Below are 23,238 nucleotides of genomic sequence, written 5' to 3'. Positions count from 1 at the left end.
GAATATTGAGGTGATATATGGGAAAAAGTCAGAGAATACTGCTAAGTATTCATAGGTGCTGAGAGAAATTGAGCACTTGAGAATGAAAATATCTTCATCTGTCACCTGAAAATACAGTCAATCACACATTAAACACTGGGCCAGTTTGCACATTTACCAGTTTCAGACATGTTCAAAAAGGGAATTTTGAATTGAATATTTAAATAATTAGAAATTATTGTATATTCAAAAATATTTTCAAATCTTTAGTTGCAGAATTTACTTGTTAATTCATCACCCCCTTGTTACTGTATTGTCTGTTATTTCAACTTTCAATTCTGGTGGCTCTTAGTGATAAATTCATTATCATTGCTAAATTTAATTTAATTTAATTTAATTTAGGTTCATCTGTTGTCTCCGGAATGTCATTTTTACTTCAGCACCACAATGTAATGCACAATTTTGTTTTTTCCAATTTGTAGCTAAATGAACCAAAGCACATACCAAGAACTTCTCTCTTCACAGTGTATCTCCCCCTTTTTCAGTACTTTACCTTGCCTCACATTTCTTCCCCTCTGACATCAGAATGCTTGTGTAACATCATCGCTGCCCCATATTGCATCAGTGCTAATTCTCTGTGTAGTGGCTCCCACATCCCCCCTTTCCTTACAATTACCACTTTGTCAAGTGCCACATTACTAGTTTATTGTAGGCCCATGAAAGATAACCCAAACAACCCAAATCCGTGATCAGAGTTTGTTGAATATCTTGTATTGCCACAAAGCTTATGCCTACAACAAAGTATAACGGCCAGCAAGTTTGAATCAGTTATACATGGTCAAATGTTGTTTCTGTTAATGGACAGTGTCGTCTCTTTGTTCCCACGCGTAACTTTTTTAAAGCAATTCCTAAAAAATTACGTTAGGCATAATGCAGGTGATTAAAAGTAGAGCGAGATTAATGGTATTGCTGCTTGCCTACCTTCAGCGCATTCCCATTGGCTTGCAATGCTGTCAAATACCCTAAGCTGACGTTTGATTGGTTCTCATTCCAAAGTGTCGTGAGGGTGCAGACGCACCGTTCGCTGATTGATTAAAATCGGTGTGCTTGGATTTAGAGACGTACCAGGACGCTGGTGAAGTTTTCAATGGGGTAGTATTATACAAATCTACAAGCATATTTTCCCGTTTGGCGTGTCAGTCCAATTGATGACCTTATCGAAAGGTTCATAGCTCCTCTGGTTGTCGCCTCTATCAAATACAGCTCATAACGCTCACTTAAAGGCAACACAAGCGTCAAGCTGCCTAACAGTATCTGTGATGATGATATAAATTAGTCGACGTGATTTTCAAAATTACAGTTTTCAAACAAACGCTCCTCAACGATATAATCTTAACATCTGCTGATTGCTTCAAGAAATGATGGCTTTACTCTTTACTTAATCGCTAAATGATAATTCTTAGCGACATGTTAATCTGGATTCCCCATAACACCAACTATATTCACACAAGAGTTAATCCCCCCCCCCAATCAATAGTTTGAGGAGGGCTTGAGAATATTGGGCGAGCAGGTTATCTGAATTGGGTACAAAAAAAAAAACAAAACAATAATTTTATATTTTTTGTTCTGAAGACGTTTCACGAATGTCTTTACTCTGAAAATCCACACAGGAAGTGATAGCGTCTATCCCGCATTCGGGCACTTAAAGCACCGACCTACGTCTGAGCATTTACTGTACACACTCCCACTCTGCCAACATAAGGATCTATTGAATATGGTATCGTTTAAACCAAATTCAAAAAAGAAAGGAGGATCAACTCATCCCTCATAAAATTTATTCAGTTTCACAGCGACAATATTTTGATTATTCGGGAACCAGGTACCGTTTCAGTAGAGAAGTCATCCTGATGATTTCTCACTCGTGAGTCAAAAAGTATCTTACCAACATTTTGTGTGTGTGTGTGTGTGTGTGTGTGTGTTTTTCCTGGTCGTTGGGTATTTATCAATCCACACGCTTGTCACTGTGACATATTCGTTTAAACTGGATATACTGAACGGAAGACACACCGGCGCCACGACCGTTCTGGTAAGCAACCTGTTCATCACGAAGGATTAACGTCAGATCATAATGCTAAGCTAGCGGGACATTACTACTGTCCTGTTGCTAACAGCTATCTAACGACTAAGTCTGTTTGGCTGTTTCACCTGTCGTTGCACATCTGACTTTTAATATATAATAGTCCAGAGAACAGATGAAAGTGCGAAATTGTTGACAAATGCCATAAATAACGGGTAAATAAGTATATTATGCCGATAAATCATCTATGAAATCTACAATAGATAAGGTACCGTGTAATAACAAGAAGTTTACAACGTGAGCGGTAATAATACCCGTCCACTGTCCGCAATAGCGTTCATCTGTTGTAATGTAAAATCATTGTCTCCCTCATTAATTATTTGTTACCGTTGTTCGACCCGACACAGTCATGACATTTTATTATTGCATCATAAATGTAAAGCAGGGCAGCTGTGAGCGTAAAAATCACCAAATCGGGCCTTTTACACGATAGCCATCGCCGATCGTCCACTCATTCTTTGGCTCTCATGGCAACCTCTTGGCTTGGCGTTTCACATCCTGGATGAAATCGCAGGACCCATTCCTTATCCTATTAGTTCCTGGCCAGCAACATAACACAACGTTGCAGATTGCACAAAACATATTTATATTGTCTTAAGAAACATTTGTTATATTAAAGTTATTAGTAAATTAAAGGTGCAGAAAAGTGTTCTTCAATAATGCCTTGAGAAAAATCGTTTCATAATAAATTGGCATCATTAGTCAAATTATCCTTCAGTTTACATTTACACATTTACATTTAAGGGCTTGCGCTTTGGCTTCACAGCAAGAAGGACCCTGGTTCAGTTCCAAAGAGGGGACCTTTCTGTGTGGAGTTTGCATGCTCTCCAGTTTTCTCCCACAGTCCAAAGTCCAAAATTGGGAGTAAATTGGTTGTTTGACTATATATGTGGCCCTGCGATTGACTGGCGACAATTAAAGGGTGTATCCCGCCTTTTGCCAAATGACAGCTTTATAGGCTCCAGCATCCCCCATGACCCTGATTGCAGGACAAGCGGAAGATGGATGAATTTAATCTATTGAATTCATTGGCGGAGGGTTAGATATCAATTGCTTGGTCAAACTGAGCCAAACTGATTTGGTGTTGACATTAACCTATGTCACTTGCATCCACCTGTGCATAATGAGACAAGCAGTGGTGGTGGAATTATATGTGTAGCATACTCAAGGGCTCAAGGGATGCCCATGACCTACACTTAAGATGACATATTTTGGTGACGAGTACTTTCTGCGGTAACCTCCACAACAAACATACACAAAACACAAATGTCGTTTGAGTACTGTTGACTTTTGAGTTCTGTTCACACAGATTCACAACCAGGTGAACTGTGCACTCAAATAAAAAAAAAAACAACAAACAGATCTGTCTTACCAGCTTTCACTTAACTATGTGTAATTAATTAAATTGTTGAAGAAAATTGTTTGCTCTTAACTACCTAGTAAATTATCATTTTACAGCTGCATTAATCTACAATGAGAAAGACACATCTGTTGAGCGGTTGATGTTTTTGTGTGACAGAAAACCACAAAATTATGGATTTGTAATCTATCTTTGTGAGTTTGTTTCAAAACATTTCTAGGGTCAGGTCTTGTCTAGTATTTCTGTTAGAAAATATTTCTATTATCTCTGTAAGGGCCATATTAACCATATTAATCAGGTATTATTTTTCAAAGATTTTCATTTTAACGAATCTCATATGGCATAGATTATCTTTGTCACTGTGGTTTTGTGTGTGTGTGTGTATGAATGTCCCTAAGGGCCACAGCAAATTGGAGCCACATATTTTAATCGGGAAGCTCTTCTCGGTTCAACAAACTCAATTGTTAGTACTCTTCCAATTCTTGCCACGTGAAATATTCTTGATATTTGCTTTCTAAGACAGTATGTGCCCAGTTAAGTAAAAAAAAATATACATGAAAAATAAAAAGTCTGGGTTTCCAAGCAAAAACGTTTTATAAGAAACGTTTTATAGTTGTGTATAAACTAACTGTGTTTTCACTTTAAACTGCTCATTTGGAAAAATGTGATGCTTATAATAATGCCATTGAGAGAAAAAAGTGTAACGCCGGAATGTCTAAAAATCATAATTTTAAAAATAATAACATCTTTTTCGAGCATCTTCACACACTGCAATTCCTGTCTAAAGTTTCTGTGTTTTTTTGTGGGATGTTGTTTTTGACCCTGCCTGACTTAGTATAACATTTTCTGTAGTATAACATTTCTGTTAAAAATTGCATTATGAAGCACTCATTATCCATCTCTTTTTTTATCATAAATAGGATCGGTGTTTGAATAGCTAAGTATTCATGGTGGTTTTATTTGGCTAGGTAATTCATTGAAATACTCTATACAGAAGGGGATGTGATACTGTGTAAAGAATTTCACAATAAAGAATTGTGGGAGACGGCTTTGCTGTCAAGATGAAAGCTCAAAAAAAAACAACAGAAAGCTTTGTTTCTCAATAAATGATTGCTACTGAATTTCATGTTTATGAAATGTTGTTGTTCAATACCCTGATAAATCTATGAGTTTAAGTAAAACATGGATATTTACGTGTAATCATTCATTCATACCACTCAGCCTACTGATTGTGAAAGTTCTAGTATACTAGAGCTGCCATATAAAAGTTCTGTATCATTTTAAAAAAACACCACTTCCCATGTTGCACAACTGAAAATGGCACTGTCCTATTCTCCTCCCTTTTTAGTTATGGATAATGCTCATACCAAGACAGTGGAGGAGGTCCTTGTTTTCTTCAGTGTAAATGAGTCAACGGGTCTGAGCTGTGAGCAGCTAAAAAAGAACAAGGAGAAATGGGGGCCTAACGGTAAACACAAATTGTTTTGTTTTTTTCCTCAATATCAATATTAAATCAATATCAGATTCTGTCTGAAGCACTTGGCCTGCATTGCATGGGCAGCCACTACAGGGTTTGAGAGGCTAATCCAGATTGTTAGGAATGTATCTAAATTGGAGTTCACAATCAGTGATACTTGCCGAATATAAGAAATAGATAAAAGATCACAGATAAGGATAACGTGACAGAAAACAGAAGACAGTATTTCTGTGGATTTATGACCAAATATGCGAATCAACCTACGAATCTCATACCGGGTTGGTTGAAGCCTGTATTAACAACAGCCACCACTGGTGCCGGTAACTTACAGGGTACCAGTGGAAATTGGGCTACTGTGGGTCAAAGAAGGAGGAGGAAGGTGTGTCCGGAAGCAGAGAAAAAGTAAGAGTCTGGAACTGAAAGTAGGGACGTTGAATATTGGGTCGATCACAGGAACAGCTAGAGAGTTGGTTGACAGGATGCAGAGAAAGAATGTAGATATACTTTGTGTCCCGGGGACTAGGCAAAAATGTAGCAAGATTAGAAGCTTAGGAGCAGGTATCATGGTATTGATAGGAAGAGAACAAGGGGTAGAAGTTATGGTGAAGTTCTGGAGGTGAAGTTTGGAGGTAAAAAGAGTGTCAGAATAGATAGACTTATGAGTCTGAAACTGGAAAATTGAAGGTGTGATGCTCAATATTGCTGGTGGCTATGCCTCACAGGTTCAAGGAAAAGGAGAATTTTTTAGTGTAACTTTGGTGAAATGATGCAGAATGTCCCCAGTGTTGAGAGAGTGGTAATTGGACTTCAGTGGATATGTTGGTGCAGGCAATAGAGGTGATGAAGAAGTGATGGGTTGGTTTGGTTTCCAGGATAGGAACGCAGACGGACTGTGATAGAGTTTGAAAAAGGGTGCAAATGGCTGTAGGAATACTTTTTACCAGAAAAAGCAAGGGCATCGTGTAATTTAAAGGAGCAGAGGTACAAGCAAGCAGGTAGACTATACCTTGCAGAGGCAATGTAATCTGAAGGAGCTCTGTGACTGCAAATTAGTGGCAGGTAGCCAGACAGCCTAGGATGGTGTTTGTAGGATGAATCTGGTGACAGAAAAGAAGAGGTGGACAAAGGCACAATAGAGGACAAAATGGTGGAAGATGAAAAGGTAGGAATGTGGTATTGTTTTTAGGGAGGAGTTGAGAAAGGCTCTGGGTGGTCAGAGAGAGCTTGAGAATGCTGGTAGAGAAATACAAAGAAGGCCAGAGGGATTTGCATTGTGCCTATGTAGAACTAGAAAAAGTATACAATAAGATGTTGAGAGATGACCCATGGTAATATATGAGGAAGTCTAGTGAGACAGAGCAGTTCAAGGTGGAGGTGGGTCTTCAGCTCTGAGCCCCTTGTTTGCAGTGATGATAGACTGGCTGACAGATGAGGTTAGACAGGAATCTCCATGGACCATGATGTTTGCAGATGACATTGTGATCTATAGTGACAGCAGGGAACGGGTTGAAGAGAATCTAGAGAGGCAAAGGAATGCCCTGGAAAGGAGAGGAATGAAGGTTAGTTGCAGCAAGACAGAATATATGTGAGTTAATAAGAGCTACCTGGATGGAACGGTGAGGCTACAGGGAGTGGAGATCAAGAAGTTGGAGTTTTTTAAGTACTTAGGGTCAACAGTCCAGAGCAACAGAGAGTGTTGAAAAGAGGTAAAGAAACAGTTTGCAATGGGTGGAGAAAAGTGTCAGGGATACTACGGGATAGAAGAATATCAGCCAGAATGAAAGGAAAGGTGTACAAGACAGCGGTGAGACCAGAGATGCTTTTTATGGTTTAGAAACAGTGACACTGATGAAAAGACAGGAGGCAGAGCTGGAGGTTGCGGATGTTGAGATGTCAAAATGTTGAGGTTGTCTTTGGGAGTGACAAGGATGGATAGGATCAGGAATGAGTCCATCAGAGGAACAGTACATGTTAGATGTTTTGGAGGAAAGGTCAGAGAAGCCAGGCTGAGGTGGTTTGGTCATGGACAGAGGTGGGATATTCAATATACTGGTAGATGGATGCTGGAATTGGCTGGAAAGCTGCCAGGCAGGATGTCTAGAGGAAGACCAAAGAGAAGATTTATGGATTTAGTGAAGGAGGACATGGAGTTAGTTGGTGCGAGAGAAGAGAATACAGAGAAAAGGGTGAGAATCAGGAGGTTGATTTGCTGTGTCGACCACTGAAGGGAAAAGCCAAAGAAAAGAGGAAGGCACAAGAAATCCTTCCTAACAAAAACAACACAAAAAAACAATAACAACATACATACCCAAAACCAATAAAAGCTATCCAAAATATTATTTACATTTGACTATTTTCTTTTGTTGATGATAGAGTTATAGAAGTTATAGATATAGAAGTTGAAAGTGACTGTAGTAAAAATGATCTAACAAATTCCTTTCCGCTTACTTAATTACAGAATTGCCTGCAGAAGAGGGTGAGTTTTGTGTCCATTTACATTGCAGCTTACAAAAGTCTATTCTTCTTATCCCTCGTTTTTCTTCTTGCCCTCAGTGTTGTTATGTCATCAAACCAGTGATTCATTCTCCTCTTCTACTGTCTTTTTGAAGGAAAGTCACTTTGGGAGCTGGTCTTAGAACAGTTTGAGGATCTGTTGGTTCGAATCTTGTTGCTGGCAGCATGCATCTCTTTTGTAAGCTAACATGTCTTTAGAAACATGCTCGCAATTCTACTGTAATTATATGGTGTTCATGTGTGATATGATGTCATATTCTTTTTACATGTTTCGTTTTAAATTTACTAATTCCAACCTCCAACAAAAACTCTGAATTTTGTAGACTGTACAATTCTTGAAAAGATGAGAAATTCTTAAATCAATAAAAAAAATCAAGAAAACAAACAAATTAACAATTAACAATGTCTCATAATGCTACAAGAGATGAGGCAAATATTCTCAGTGTATTACAAAGTGTTCTCAAGCTCACACAATACAAATTTTCATCAGTCTACAGAGCCTTACATTTGTCTCTACCATTTTTTCTTATAGACATTGGCTTGGTTTGAAGAAGGGGAAGGGACAATCACAGCGTTTGTTGAACCCTTCGTTATTCTCCTCATCCTCATTGCCAATGCTATCGTTGGAGTGTGGCAGGTAAGCCTTATGTATGTTCATGAATGAGAGTTTGTAGATTGCAGTGTTTAGGATGAAAAAGATTTTCTGAAATTTCTAAAATCCATTGTGAAATTAGTTGCGCAAGTGTCAAATGAGGAAAAATGGCCTTTTTCCGTTTCCTCTTTTGTTGGACCTTTAGCTTTTCTGACCTTGTTTCCCTACACACTAGCTGCAACACTCAACTTATTTCAGATGCTTCATGCTGAATGAAATCCAGGTCTATACAGGCATAATTGCTCAGTAGAATTTCTCAACACCCGTACTTAAACAATGTATAGTAAATGATTTAATATAACTTTGGAACCTAGTAGAACATGTTGCTAATCTAATGCAGCCTCAGTTGGGCCCAAGCCAGTGTTCTCTTAGTGCAAGTCCCATGCCTGGTTAAATGCAGATGGTAATATTAATCAAATGCATCCAACAAAGATATATAATTACAATCTTTTACTGAACTTTTACTGAATTTGAGGGGTGTTGTTGAAGTGCTGTTGAGCAAGACACTGAACTGGTGCCTAGATGGCTGCCACCGGCTTGTGGTTCATACATGATGGGTTAAATGCAGAAAGGTATGTAGGGAATAATAAAGTACAATAACATAAAAAAATCACTTTCCTCCAAGCTATCAGTCTGTAGTAATAGCTAAATGGAAGGAGTATAAATTATGGGTTCAGGGGGTGATATGAATGAAGTGCGATGGTGTGTGTTCCATATCGGTTGGCTGTATTATGAAGACCTGACAGATTAGGGGAGTAGGGGCCCAATGATCTTGGCAGCCTTATGTGTGACTATGCAAAGTCAAACCTATGACTTTCAGAAAAGATTGTCTGCACCCTGTTTAATAACCACAACTATTAGTACCCACAGGGTACCAGTGAAAATTGGGCTCCTGTTTGTTTAAGAAGAAGAGGAGGAAGGGGTGCCTCTGGGCAGAGAGAGTTATGAAAGGCAAGTGTCTAGGACAGAGAGTTGGCACTTTTAATGTTGGCTCTATGACAGGGACAGTGAGAGAGTTGGTTGACGAAATGCAGAGGAGAAAGGTGGACATACTGTATGCCCAGGAGATCAGATGAAAAGGTGGCAAGGCTCAAAGTTTAGGAGCAGGATTTGTTCTGTTGTGTACTGATGAGAAGTCAAATGGAGTGGGAGTAATCTTGACAGGGGGATTTGTCAGGAATGTTCTCGAGATGTAAAGCATTAGATAGATTGGGAAGCTAGAAATGGAGGTTGTGATGAAAATGTGATAAGTGGCCATACCCCACTGATGGGTTATGAGTTAGAATAAAGGAAAAAAATTCTGGAGTGAGTTAAATGAAGTGATGCAGAGTATCCCCAGAGATGAGAGAAAGAAAATTCGTATAGACTTCCATGGAGAGACTAATGGGCGGGTTCGATATCAACGATAGCAATGCAGAGGTACAGATGGTAGGCTTGTGAAAACGATTCAAGATTCAAAGTGTTCATTGTCACATGTACAGTGTAGAAATGTGTTTACTTGTACAGTAAAATTCCTACTTTGCTGTCCACAGTGTGATAGAAAGAGTGCTGATAGAAAGAGTGTAAACATTTTTATAAATTTGATGATAGATATGAATATGAACAATGCAATAGAACAGTGGCAGTGCAATAAGATATTTTTAGAGCAGCTTGGTGTGCATAATTCATAAAGTGCAGGTGCAAAGATGAGTGAGTGGGCAGTAGACTTTATATGTGCAAGATGAATGAGTGTCAGCTGTTAAGAGTCTGATGGCAGTTGGTTAGCACGTGTTCTTCAGCCGTGTAATGGCAACAGCTGTTGTTCATACTGTCTTCGAGAGGAGGCAGGAACATAGGGTAAATTAGGACGGCGTGGTGCAAGAGGTAGGGCAACAGTCTTTGGAACCGAACATGCCTGGTTCGATTCCTAGCTCCTCTTCGTGTATCGATGTGTTCTTGAGCAAGACACTGGACCCCTAGCTGCTCTGCATGTGGGATTAACTAAGAATGAATTGTTACAGACCGATTATCTGAAGACCATGATTTTATCATCAAACCGACCTCAGATATCAAAAGACTGTTTTAATCAGGAATTTTAAGAACGTTTTATTGATCAAAGAAAGTTGTAGACTAGTATTTGTACGTGTTTCAACTATTCATGTTGCTTGATATTTCAGGAGCGTAATGCGGAGAATGCCATTGAAGCCCTCAAGGAGTATGAGCCAGAGATGGGTAAAGTGTATCGACAGGACAAGAAGAGTGTCCAGAGAGTGAGAGCTCGAGACATAGTCCCTGGAGACATTGTGGAAGTTGCTGGTATGTTGAAATAGATTACAACCCATGATTTTTGTAGACTTAGGAAGCCTGAGATACTGGAATATCAACATATTTTAAGATGCTATGTGACTTAAACAAATTACAAAGGTGTAAGACTATTGACATATTTATTAGATAAAGGTAGACCATTGTTTAAACCAAAACAAATCACGACCAATTGATATTGCCTGCAAAACCCTTTGCAATTCAGTCTACTTTTTGAGGACAAGCATGTCTTTGGGGGAAATTCCAGGTCCTTGTGTCTTATCAATTCATTTTATACCATTGTATATTCAGAAATTTAAGGGTACATATACATTTGTACGTACATACAAGATATATATATATATATATATATATATATATATATATATACATATATATATATACACATACATACAGTATATACACACATAAATATATATATATATATATAGAGAGAGAGAGAGAGATAGATAGATATATATATATATATATCTATATATATATATATAGATATATATATATATATATAAACACGCACATACACACACACACACACACAAACATACACACACACACACATACATACATGTATAAATACACAAACACACAAGCACACAAACATACAAACACACACACACACACACACACACACACATTGGCACAGTGGTTCGTGCTTCCCCTTCACAGTCAGAAGGAGCAATTCCCACAGGTGGCACTTCAACGTAGTTTGCGTGTTCTCTCCATAAATGCATGGATTTCCTCCCACAGTCCTAAAACATGCAGGAGATTTGGCATAATAGTCCACTAGTGTAAATGGGAGAGTGGTTGTTTGTCTTTTTCTGTGGCCCTGCGACTGGTGTGGGGTGTGTCTGGCCTCTCACCCAATGGGTTGGCTCCAGCACCCTGAGTTTAGCCTAAGTGACCAATTATGAATGAATGAAAAATTGTTGTATAGGGCATAAAATAGATTATACCCTTTACCTTCTTTTAGAGACTGCATACAATGTACCCTATATGCATTTTTTTTAATAAAAGGGAAAACGGTTTTCTTTTGGTCATGTTACATCATATCTAAAAATCAGACTTGCTGCACCACAGTTGCTTCACCATCCCTCCATTCCACCCATTGCTTATCCAGAGCAGAGGGGCCCTGATTTCCATCTTCCCAGTCACATCATCCAGATTTTCCAGGGAATCCCGAAGCATACCCAGGCCAGTTGAGAGACCTAACCCTGCCAGCATTTCCTGGGTCTTCCCAGGGAGGTATCCACAAGGCATTCAGACCTGATGCCGGACCTACCTTATCTGGCTCCTCTTGATGCAGAGGAGCAGTGGCTCTGCTCAAAACCAGATCACCACAAGAACCTGGTTGCACCTAGAAATAGGGAGGGTGAGGACTGTTGTCTCTCTGTCATTGTTACATTCCTTCTGATATCTTGTTGAAATCTTCTTGTCTTGGCAACTGGACTTGAATTTTTTCACTTGAAGACGTTTTACCCCTCATCCGAGAGGCTTATTCAGTTTAAATGACCTAGGGGTATATTCCAAAAATAACTGCCAAGTTTTTATAAACTTAAACTCAGTAAAAACAAAGAGGGGCCTGGAGACCCAATGTCGTCCTTTTGCGCTGGACCTGGCTGGGCCCTGTGGATGCAGGCCCAGCTACCAGGCACCCCCCACTGAGCCCCAGGCCTTGGCCTGGTGACTAGCTTGCGAGTGAGGGAAAACTAAGTCCATATTTGTCTTTTATCATGAGGGTTTGTTGAGCCTCTTCAAGTGGGATCTGTTTGCCTTAGGTGACCCTACCAGAGGCATAAAGCCCCCAGTAACCCAGCCCCATGATATGATAAAGTGACAGCTCAAGGAGGGGATGGTAGCTCTTTTATGGTTGAAATACAAATGAGCTATATAGAGTTGTTTGTGGCAAACATCTAGATTTACACCCGCTGCACTATCTCCACCTATTTCCAGGTCTTTTTTGTCTGGAAAAGCTAGTGTGAGACCTACAATGCTGTAAAGAATCTTGACCAGAGGGGATCTGAAAGGCAGAGATCTGGGAACTTTTATAGAAGATTTATGAAAGCGAAAGTTCATGCTAGAAAAGAATGGTAACAGTTTATGCTGTTTGTGTCAGTTTGATTATCCCATGCGCCCGTGGTCATTACTTCATCTTGGAGGTTTTTGAGGGTCTGCTTTGTCTCATGTGTGGTCAGTTTTTATTAATGAATGCCATCAGTTCATTTCTGTGAGTGGACTTGCTTTCTTTGAAGCTGGTTATGGTGAAGATGATTTTTAATCATACAATTTTAATGGCTACTAAAAATATTTTTGGCCAGTGTATCCTTTCAGTTTATTTGAGAGAAAAAAACAAAATTCTATCACTGATTGGATAACATGTTTTATTTTTGCATGGCGTAACATTTTAAAGAATAGTGAATAGAGAAGTTTTTGTTGTGTCGGATAAGCACATTTCATTTAGCAGATACCCTGGCAATGTATTGATACATGATGTTGGATTTCATGTGTGTATCAAAGATGCTGATTTGTTATATACTTTACAGATAAACAATAGAGCAACTCTGAATGTAATTTTCACCCAATTGGAAAGATGAACCCGGCTTACCTCCTGCAGTTGGTGCACAGGCAGAACATATAATGCTTTTTCACTGGACAAAATAAACAGTACCAAGACCTGCAATACACCTGGTGGTGCAACCTGGACACATCTTCAGTGAATCTCCCAGATCACTGAGTGTTTCGGGTCTTAGTCATGCACCCTTACTGGGGCGACCCGGGGATGAACAACCCCCCGACTTGTGTCCAGTTAGCACACTACGCCACGACTCCCTCCTCCTCAACCAGAGCCACCGTAAAGCCTTCTCAGTTGCTTCCAAGATGTTCTTGGTGGCTCTTCACCTCTGCAGTCCCTAAATTCCTTGGAGTCCAATGACACGGTGTAGGGTTCTGCCTGCAAAGCCCCTGCACCCCACCTCAATAGGTTCGCAGTGGGCATTCCAACCGTTCCTCCAGCACTCAGCCACAAGCTCTGCGTATTTCACTCTTTCCTCCTGGGCTTCCTCCATTCTGTCCTCCCAGGGAACTGTAAGCTCGAGAAGCACAACCTGCCTGCTGGAAGTTGACATCAACACATCAATCTGGGCAGAGTGTCGTGGCTGCGATGTTGTCCGGGAAACCCAGCTGTCTCCCCAGATCAACCAAGAGCTGCCAGTCCCTTGGTGTTGAAAGCAGCCCCCCTTGTGTCTACTTGGAGGGTTGAGGTTTCTACCCTGCTCGAACAAAGGCAATTGCACTCTTGGTTGGATTTTGTCCCTTGACAACATCGTGTAGCTCAGCGGTAGAGCACATGTTTCGCATGTATGAGGTCCTGGGTTTTGATCCCTGGCATCTCCTCTGTAAGTCGCTTTGGATAAAAGCGTCTGCCAAATGACTGTATTCTATTCTAGCTGATGTTGATGCTGGGACAGATGATGTCTGCTATTGCCAGCAGTACCTGGTCTTGGCACCAGCGGTACCTCCTTTGAGCAACAGCTGAGGATGTGTTCTAATGACCTTTTCCTCTGAAAAGAATAGAATACAGTCATTTGGCAGATGCTTTTATCCAAAGCGACTTGCAGTGGAGATGCCGGGGATTTAACCTCATACATGTGAAGGACCTCATACATGTGAAGCATGCACTCTACCACTGACCTACACATTCACACAATGAGCCACAAGTTCGCATGGCAGAGCTGGCACAGATCTGTCAGGCCCCAGTTTAGCAAGGGTTGGGAGGTCGTCATACACAGATTGTACAAGGAACTTGAAATGATGTGGCTCCACCTTCCACAGATGGGTTTAAGTGATCTTGCGGCTCGTGACATGCTCCTACTTGGTCCGGGCCCCTGCTTGCTCATGCCCACCACTCTGCTGAAGTGAGCCTCTTCCACCTCTGCTTGAACCTGCTCTTGTATGAGCCTCCGCCTTTCCTTCCCTTTGGCTTTGCTTTAGCAAGGCTTCAGGTTGCCACCCAGCCCTGCCCGACCTGTGGCCTTGGTACCCACTAAGGTACTGTGCCGCAGCCTTGCCTCAGCTCTCTCCACTGCGTCTCGGGCTCGCCACTTTATTCCTGTGCGAACCTCCACACCTGCTGAGGATACTTTCCCATCAGCGGAGTCTCTGTAGAGTAGGACTTCTCCGGCCCAGGCGACCTTGAACTCTTCTGTGACACTGCTGAAACGTAGCTGGAGCTTAGTCCCGTGTCCAAACAGATCAATACTGCTCAGACTCCGTGGCAGGGGAACCTATGGGTCGCGAGCCATATATGGCTCTTCCGGTGACAGTATATGGCTCCCAGACAATTTTGATTTGAAAAAAAAAATCAGTTTGGTACTGATTTTAAAATACTTGTGATATCTCTTCATCATACTGTGTCATTTTAAAGTAAACAGAAATCAGTTTTGAAGATAAATTTCACGGGTCACCCGTCGGTCGGGTCGGGAACCAATGGCCTCCGAGCGCGTCACGGTCATTGTAAAAGTGAAGAAATCAATTTTATCAGATAGCCAACAAGATTATCCGCTTCAACCCTTGTAACGGAAAAGTTGGCGAAAAATATAAAACAAACAATGATTACCGTGCATTCCAGGCTAGACAGAGGAATTTACATTTGGATCTTTGGTATGACTAATATGCAGTGATAAAATTGCATCGATGAAACAATCAAATACAAAGCGACACTTCAAACAAATCCACGCAGCACCAGAGGTCTCATTAAAAGAAGGACATATTTAATTCATTATACGGGAAAAATACTATATGGCTCTCAATGAAATATATTTGGAAATATTTGACTTTTTTGGCTCTCCCAGTCAAAAAGGTACTACACAGTCATAACTGGGATTTCATACATCAGCAGTGGCCAAAGGAGACAAGGCGGGATGTTGTGCTGATAGCTCCAGGCCGCGAATTTCCCAGGAAGTCCAGACCTGTCCACTGGTTGAGATCGTTGCTGGCTGCTTGGCGTGCAGCGTTGTCCTTCAAATCACCGGTGAAGAGCTTTCCGAGACTATTGCCTTTCCTCTTCTCTCTCTGCTTCCGAACACGCCCTCCTCCTCTCCTTCTTTGACCTACAGTACCCAAGTTTCCATTGGTTCCCTAGGTCATTGGTACCTATGGCTGTTGTTATAACCCGGGCCTCGACCGATCCTTCTGTCTTGTTCCTCTGGGCCGCCTGGCGTCCTACATTAATGGGGGGCAAGATCCTGGGCTCCGGGTCTATGTGCATTTCCCTTCACCAATGTTCTTCACCAGAGAGCGTGATTTAGATTGCCTTCCCTTGCAATTTCCTAGTATCTGAGGCTTGACGCCTCACTAGTTCCTAAGACCACCGTGATGTGACCCCAGAAAACAACCCGTTCCCAGAACAGCTCTCCGTTTATCTCCCTTGTCAAATAAACCCCTTAAGATGCCTTGCCTCCTGAGAGTCTTTGTGTTTCAGTCAGACACACTCTCTGAAGTTATGACAATATGGACTGACAAAAAACATATTGTCTTCTTAATATCTTCTTTCATATTTTTTTCGTGACATCGATAATCACATTCAAAACAAAATGAAAACATTATACACAATAGAACTTAGTACATTTTGGGGCAGTATTTCGTAACCTATGTTGACAAACTTAATGTCTTGCTGTGCAACCCCTGTCTGCTTCATTAGAAATGAAAGATTATATGACTGAGCATGATCTAGCTCACTTGGCTTTTTTTTATTGAAATCATTATTTGGTTGTTTCAATTGCAGAAATGTGTCCAGTTGTTCAAAATGCAAGCAGACTCAAATACTTGCTTGATGTTTACTTGACCTAGTAAGAATTGTTGAATCCTCTAGATAACTGGTGCTATTTCAGGCTGCTCGGAGAGAGGAAATAAGGTCAGGAGGTTCACTCTCCCTCTTTTTCTCTCATTGTGTCTGTGTCCATCTGTGTGGTAGAAACCAGACAATTTTCTGGAGCATGGGAACTTAGTGACATATCTTAGAACAACTAAAAGAACTTAATGATATATCTCTGACATTTGTGTTGGAGAAAAAAAAACAACATCATTTTTCAACAGTGTTGTCACGCCAATCATATGGCGACCAGCATATTCCAAGATATTATCCTGTTTTGGGAACTCTTACGGTTGTATTAACTCTGTTTCTCTTATTTTTCTTTTCACTTTTACTGTTATTGTAATTTCTGTTGCAATAAGGGTTTTCGTAAGAAAATAATAATAAATAAATAGATAAATAAATAAAGATCCATTGATCCATTCACAATACGGTACCATATGTACCGGTAGCTCTTACCGGTATTTGCGTCGCCTTTGTTGAAAACAATGTATTTCCAACTCAATTTGTCACAGTTCAAAGCGTGATGCGTTTCATAAAACGAAAACACCAAGAAGGTCCGCCTCTAAATTCATTGATGTTAAGTTTGCATGCTAGCACTGTTGCCTTCATTCGAATAGTTACTGTGGTGACACTTCTACTTGCTGCTCTCTGCTCAACAACCCTCTGTTCGAGTTTGTCCTCCAACTGGGGCCATCTCGCTTTGTTTCCTCTGTAACTCTGTTTAGTCTTCTTTACTTGGCACAGGTCACCTTGTTGCTTCCTCCACTTCCATACCATTGATTCATTAATGTTGAATTCTCTCGCTGCTGCTCTATTCCCATGTTCTACTGCGTGACTGATAGCCTTGAGTTTAAACTCTGCGTCGTAAGCGTGTCTCTTGAAAGGAGCTGTTTTGGGGTCTTGGGGTCACACACATAGAAATGAAAATGCACGCTTCGCTCACTCATATATCCCAGCATACACAGACCGCTCTTCTATGGGAGATACCGTATTTTTCGGACTATACGTCGCTCCGGATTATACGTCGCACCAGCCAAAAATGCATAATAAAGAACGAAAAAAACATACATAAGTCGCACTGGAGTATAAGTCGCATTTGGGGGGGGGGATTTATTTAATAAAATACAACAAGAACAGACATGTCATTTAGAATTTTAATGACGAACAATTTAAAATAAAAATAGAATAGAGGCAACAACAGACTGAACGATATGCTTACATTACATGACACAACTGAGAAAGTGCGTGGTATGTTGATATAACATACTAACAGTTATTCTGATAACTCTAGCATAAATAACATGATAAGAAGTTTACCAAAACCATCCGTGTCACTCCAAATACCCGGTAACTAAAATCCCATGAAATCTTCATCATCGGTGTCACTTCTCATCAACTCCGCTAACTCCGGAGGTAGAAGATGCGGCGCTTCCTCTTCTACGTCACTTACGTCAGACTCATCGTCACTTCCAGTTCCAACTATTCCAGCCTTTCTGTATCCTGCCAGAATGGTTTTGGTTGTCACCGAAGCCCATGCTTTTTCGATCCATTCAATAACTTCCACGAAAGTTGCACGGCGCATTCGTTTCTCTAGCTGTGGCCACCTAGCTTTTAGCCCGCGATTGGCTTTTTTTGTTGTCTTCATTTCAGTTAGAGTTACCTCCGCTTTTCGCCAGTCTCTTACAAGCTTCTCGCTAACTCCAAACTTTCTCTCTGCAGCTCGATTACTTTTTTCGGCTGCATATTTTACTACTTGCAGCTTGTAATCAGCAGAATACGATTTCCTTTTCGGTGCCGTTTTTGTTAAGTTCTTCGCTAATGTTGAAGTTATTATCACAGGCCTATAGCGCCCTCTTGGGGTTCAATGTGAAAATAACATGTGAAATTATATACCGGTACTGGTAATAATTTGTTAAAAATTTCACACATAAGTCGTTCCAGAGTATAAGTCGCACCCCCCACCAAACTATGAAAAAAACGCGACTTATAGTCCGGAAAATACGGTAGTTGCAATGGCTTGTTATGAGATATCTTGTTCTTTTGCTTCCTGCTATTTTTTCGGCATATGAGTTTGTGTGGGGGGGGGGAGGGTGTATTACAATGAAGTGCAAACAAGACTGAGAAATGAAGTTAGCATTTGTGAGCACTAGTATGGTGTCATGCCAAGACAGCACCACCGATGCAGTGTTTTCTTTAAGATTGTTGATTGGGAAGTACAGAGAAAATCACAGGGAGCTGCATTGTGTCTTGGTATTTCTAGAAAAAGCACGACAGAGTGCTGTGAGAGAAGCTATGGTGCTGTATGAGAAAGTTTGTGTCGCCTGAGAATTATCATTAGCGTGGTGCTGGACATGCATTAGAGCTTAAGATGAAGGTGAGGTGTGCTGTAGGTGGAGATTGGAATGGATCAGGGGTCAACTCTGAGCAATCTTCTTCTTCTTTCGGCTTTTCCCTTCAGAGGTCGCCACAGCGAATCAACTTTCTCCAACGTACCCAATTCTCCATATCCTCCTCTCTCACTACGTCCATAAATCTTCTCTTTGGTCTTCCTCGAGACCTCTTGCCTGGCAGCTCCAATACCAGCATCCGTCTTCCAATATATTCTCTATCCCTCCTTTGCACATGACCGAACCATCTCACTTTGGCTTCTCTGACCTTCTCTCCAAAACATCCCTAAACATGTGCAGTTCTTCTGATGGACTCATTCCTGATCCTATCCATCCGGGTCACTCCCAAAGAGAACCTCAACATCTTCATCTCTGCAACCTCTAGTTCTACCTCCTGTCTTTTCATCATTGTAACTGTTTCTAGGCCATACAGCATCGCTGGTCTCACCACTGTCTTGAACACCTTTCCTTTTATTCTGGCCGATAGTCTTCTATCACATAGTACCCCTGACACTTTTCTCCAACCATTCCAACCTGCTTGGACCCGTCTCTTCACCTCTTTACCATAGTTTCCGTTGCTCTGGAGTGTTGACCCCAAGTACCTGAAATCCTCCAGCTTCTTTACCTCCACTCCCTGTAGCCTCACCATTCCAACAGAGTTCTTCTCATTCACACACATATATTCTGTCTTGCTGCGACTAACGTTCATTCCTCTCCTTTCCAGAGCATACCTCCATCTCTCTAGATTTTCCTTTACCTGTTTTTTGCTCTCACTACAGATTACAATGTCATCCGCAAACATCATGATCCATGGGGATTCCTGTCTAACCTCATCTGTCAGCCTATCCATCACCATTGCAAAGAAGAAGGGGCTCAGAACTGATCCCTGATGGAGTCCCACCTCCACCTTGAACTTTTCTGTTACTCCTACAGCACATCGCACCACTGTCTCACAGCTAGCATACATGTCCTGCACCAGTCTAACATACTTCTCTGCCACTACAGACTTCCTCATACAATACCAGGGCTCTGTTCTTGGCACCCTGTCATATGCTTTTTCTAGGTCCACAAAAACACAATGCAGCTCCCTCTGGCCTTATCTGTACTTCTCTATTAGCATTCTCAACGCAAATACTGCATCTATAGTACTCTTTCTAGGCATGAAGCCATACTGCTGTTCACAAATGCTGACTTCTTCTCTCAGTCTAGTTTCCACAACTCTTTCCCATAACTTCATTGTATGGCTTTATCCCTCTATAGTTGCAGCAATTTTACACATCCCCTTTATTCTTATAAATAGGCACCATCACATTTCATCTCCATTCTTCAGGCATCTTCTCACTCTCTAAGAACCTGTTGATTAATCGAGTCAGAAAATCTACCACTTCCTCTCCTAGACACTTCCACACCTCCACAGGCATATCACCGGGACCAACTGCTTTTCCACTCTTCATCCTCTTCAATGCCTTCCTCACTTCACTTTTACTAATTTGTGCTACTTTGTGGTCTACAATAGTCACCTCTTCTACCCTTGCCTCTCTTTCATTTTCCCTAAAATAGTCACATCTTCTACCCTTGCCTCTCTTTCATTTTCCCCATTCATCAGCTCTTCAAAGTACTCTTTCCATCTTCCTATCACTCCTCTAGCATCTGTCAATACATCTTCTTCTCTATCCTTAATCACCCGGACCTTTTATACATCCTTTCCGTCATTATTTCTCTGTTTTGCCAACCTGTATAGATCATTCTCACCCTCCTTACTATCCAGCATACAAGTCATTGTACGCCCTTTGTTTTGCCTTTGCTACCTCTATCTTTACCTTACATTGTATCTCCCTGTACTCCTGTCTGTTCTCTTCTGTCCTCTCAGTATCCCACTTCTTCTTCGCTAACCACTTTCTCTGTATATACTCTTGCACTTCCTCATTCCACCACCAAGTCTCCTTATCTACTTTCCTTCCATATGACTCCCTGATAACACTAGCTGTTGTTGTCCAATCATGTGGAAGCTCACCCTGACCACCCAGACCCTTTCTCAACTCCTCCCTCAAAACCATGCAACACTCCTCCCTTTTCAGCTTCCACCACTTTGTCCTCTGCTCTGCCTTAGTCCTCTTCATCTTCCTTGTCACCATGGTCATCTTACAAACCAGCATCCTATGCTGTCTGGCTACACTCTCACCTACAACTACTTTGCAGTCACTGATCTTTTTCAGGTTACCTCTTCTATACAAGATAGTCTATCTGCGTGCTCCTACCTCCGCTCTAATAAGTTACCCTATGTTCCTGTTTTTTCTGGAAGAAGGTGTTCACTACAGCCATTTCCATCCTTTTTGCAAAATCTACCACCATCTGTCCCTCTGCATTCCTATCCTGTATACCAAATCTGCCCATTACTTCTTCATCCCCTCTATTGCCTTCACCAAAATGTCCATTGAAGTCTGCACCAATTACCACTCTCTCATTTCTGGGAATATTCTGCATCACTTCATCTAACTCATTCCATAACTTCGCCTTCTCTTCAAATTCACATCCCACCTGCAGGGCATAGCCACTAGCAACATTGAGCATCACACCCTCAATTTCCAGTTTTAGACTCATAAGTCTATCTGACATTCTTTTCACCTCTAGGATGTTCCTAACAAACTCCTCCTTCAAGATAACTCCTACTCCATTTCTCTTCTTGTCAGTACCATAATAGTACAACTTAAAGCCTGCTCCCAAGCTTCAAGCCTTACTACCTCTCCACCTGGTCTCCTGGACACACAGTATATCCACCTTCCTTCTCTGCATTATGTCGACCAACTCTACCTTTTCCTGTCAATATTCAAAGTCCCTACTCAGTCCCAGGCTCTTTCCTTACCTTCTCTCTCTCTGTCATCAGTAAGTCATCAGTACCAATGGCGGTCGTTGTTAACCCGGTCCACGACCGATCCGGTATGACGTGGTTATGTTTGACTCGCATGTTTGGTTTTGGCAAAAGTTTCACCCCAGATGCCCTTCCTGACGCAACTCTCATAATTTACCAATGTCGTGATTGGTTGTGTAGTGTAATTGTATCATATTTTATGATTGGCTGGACACCTGTCACTCACAGATTCACACAGTAAAATGATATAGAAAAAAATGTTATATATCTAATTCATTTGCTGTGTGCTCACTGCGCTGGATATGTTTCCTTGTGCGCTGAGAGTGTGCGAGCACTGCGCAATTGCGCAGTTGTGCAGCTTAGAGGGAATATTGGCACTGAAACCCTCCTTGTTCGCAATCATGATCAACTCACTGACAGATTAGGTTATACAGGTATTTCCATGAATGTTTGCAGATGACTGTGATCTATAGTGAGAGCAGGGAGCAAACAGGGGAATATCTAGAGGTGGGGGTATGCTTTGGAAAGCAGAGGAATAAAGGTCAGCCACAGCAAGACAGAATGCATGTGTCTGAATGACCCAAGTGGAATGGTTAGGCTACAGGGAATGGAGATAAAGAAGGTAGAGGATTTGAAAATACTTAGGCTCTACAGTCCAGAGCAATGACGAGTGTGGAAAAAAGGTAAAGGAATGCGTTTCAGTTTGGAACGGTTGGAGAAAGGTGTTAGGAGCAATGTGCAACAGTAGTAGAAGCCAGAACAAAAAGTAAGGTTTACAAAATGGTGGTGAGACCAGCAATGTCATCTGGTTTAGAGACAATGGGATTGAGGAAAAGACAGGAAGCAGAGTGTTGCAGAAATGTTGCAGAGATGAAAATGTTGGGGGTCTCTTTGAGAGCGACAAAGATGGAATCAGTTATGAGTCAATTATAGGGACAGCAAGATAAAGAGAGATAAAGCCAGAGAGGCCACACTGAGATGGTGTGGACATTTACAGAGGGGGTATAGTGAATATATTGCTGAGATAAGAACTGGCAGGCAGAGGGTCTAGAAGAATACTTAAAGACGAGCTTTTGGTTTAGTGAAAATAATACTTCCTACATAATTGCACTGTGGATTAATTTAAATACAAACCTTGTATAGCCTGTTATATACCATACTACTGTTTTTTTTTCTTAAGTGTGTCATATACTATGAATTGTTACATTAGAGCAGAGTGAAAACCTTACTAGTTTTACAGCACATGATTCATTAATTAGAAGTGATTCATGATTATAGCTGATATGATAACTTGTTTACAAAAATAGCATGGTTTCTTGACTATTGAGAGATGCATCATCCATAATTTCCAAAGATGTTTTCCATTTATTTATCTTTTATAATTGTTCCTTTTGTTCTATCCCAAACCATCACACAGTGGGTGACAAGGTTCCAGCTGACATCAGGTTAACATCCATTCGTTCCACGACTCTGAGAGTGGACCAGTCTATTTTGACAGGAGAGTCTGTTTCCGTGCTCAAACACACAGACCCTGTGCCAGATCCCCGAGCTGTAAATCAGGACAAGAAGAACATGCTGTTCTCGGTGAGTCTATTCCTACCTTTCTTTTTTACAATTGTACACATTGAGTTGATGACTAAGCCTTGCAGACTTAAAACAAGAAGACTTGAAGGAAAAATGTCCATGTGTTTTG

The 23,238-nt window shown here is 41.1% G+C and overlaps 1 protein-coding gene across 2 annotated transcripts in view; it reads left to right on the top strand.

Annotated features, from left to right (window-relative positions):
- The first annotated feature begins 127 nt into the window (after nt 1-127).
- Nucleotides 128-23,238, top strand: part of LOC147217013 (sarcoplasmic/endoplasmic reticulum calcium ATPase 2-like) — a 49,663-nt gene continuing 26,552 nt past the window's right edge. For both annotated transcript variants that reach the window (XM_086177537.1, XM_086177536.1), the window contains exons 1-7: nt 128-2,065; nt 4,825-4,944; nt 7,412-7,429; nt 7,563-7,645; nt 8,000-8,104; nt 10,276-10,414; nt 22,963-23,129. In XM_086177537.1, coding sequence (XP_086033663.1) covers nt 4,827-4,944; nt 7,412-7,429; nt 7,563-7,645; nt 8,000-8,104; nt 10,276-10,414; nt 22,963-23,129 — 630 coding nt within the window. In that variant the 5' untranslated portion in view covers nt 128-2,065; nt 4,825-4,826. The remainder of the gene's footprint in view (nt 2,066-4,824; nt 4,945-7,411; nt 7,430-7,562; nt 7,646-7,999; nt 8,105-10,275; nt 10,415-22,962; nt 23,130-23,238) is intronic.

The sequence above is a fragment of the Fistularia commersonii genome, chromosome 29 (assembly GCF_037954325.1).
Source record: "Fistularia commersonii isolate RoL2024-O1a breed Wild chromosome 29, RoL_Fcom_v1.0, whole genome shotgun sequence".
Lineage (NCBI taxonomy): Eukaryota > Metazoa > Chordata > Actinopteri > Syngnathiformes > Fistulariidae > Fistularia > Fistularia commersonii.
Note: the sequence above shows the minus strand (reverse complement) of the source record. Positions and strands in the feature narration are given on the sequence as shown.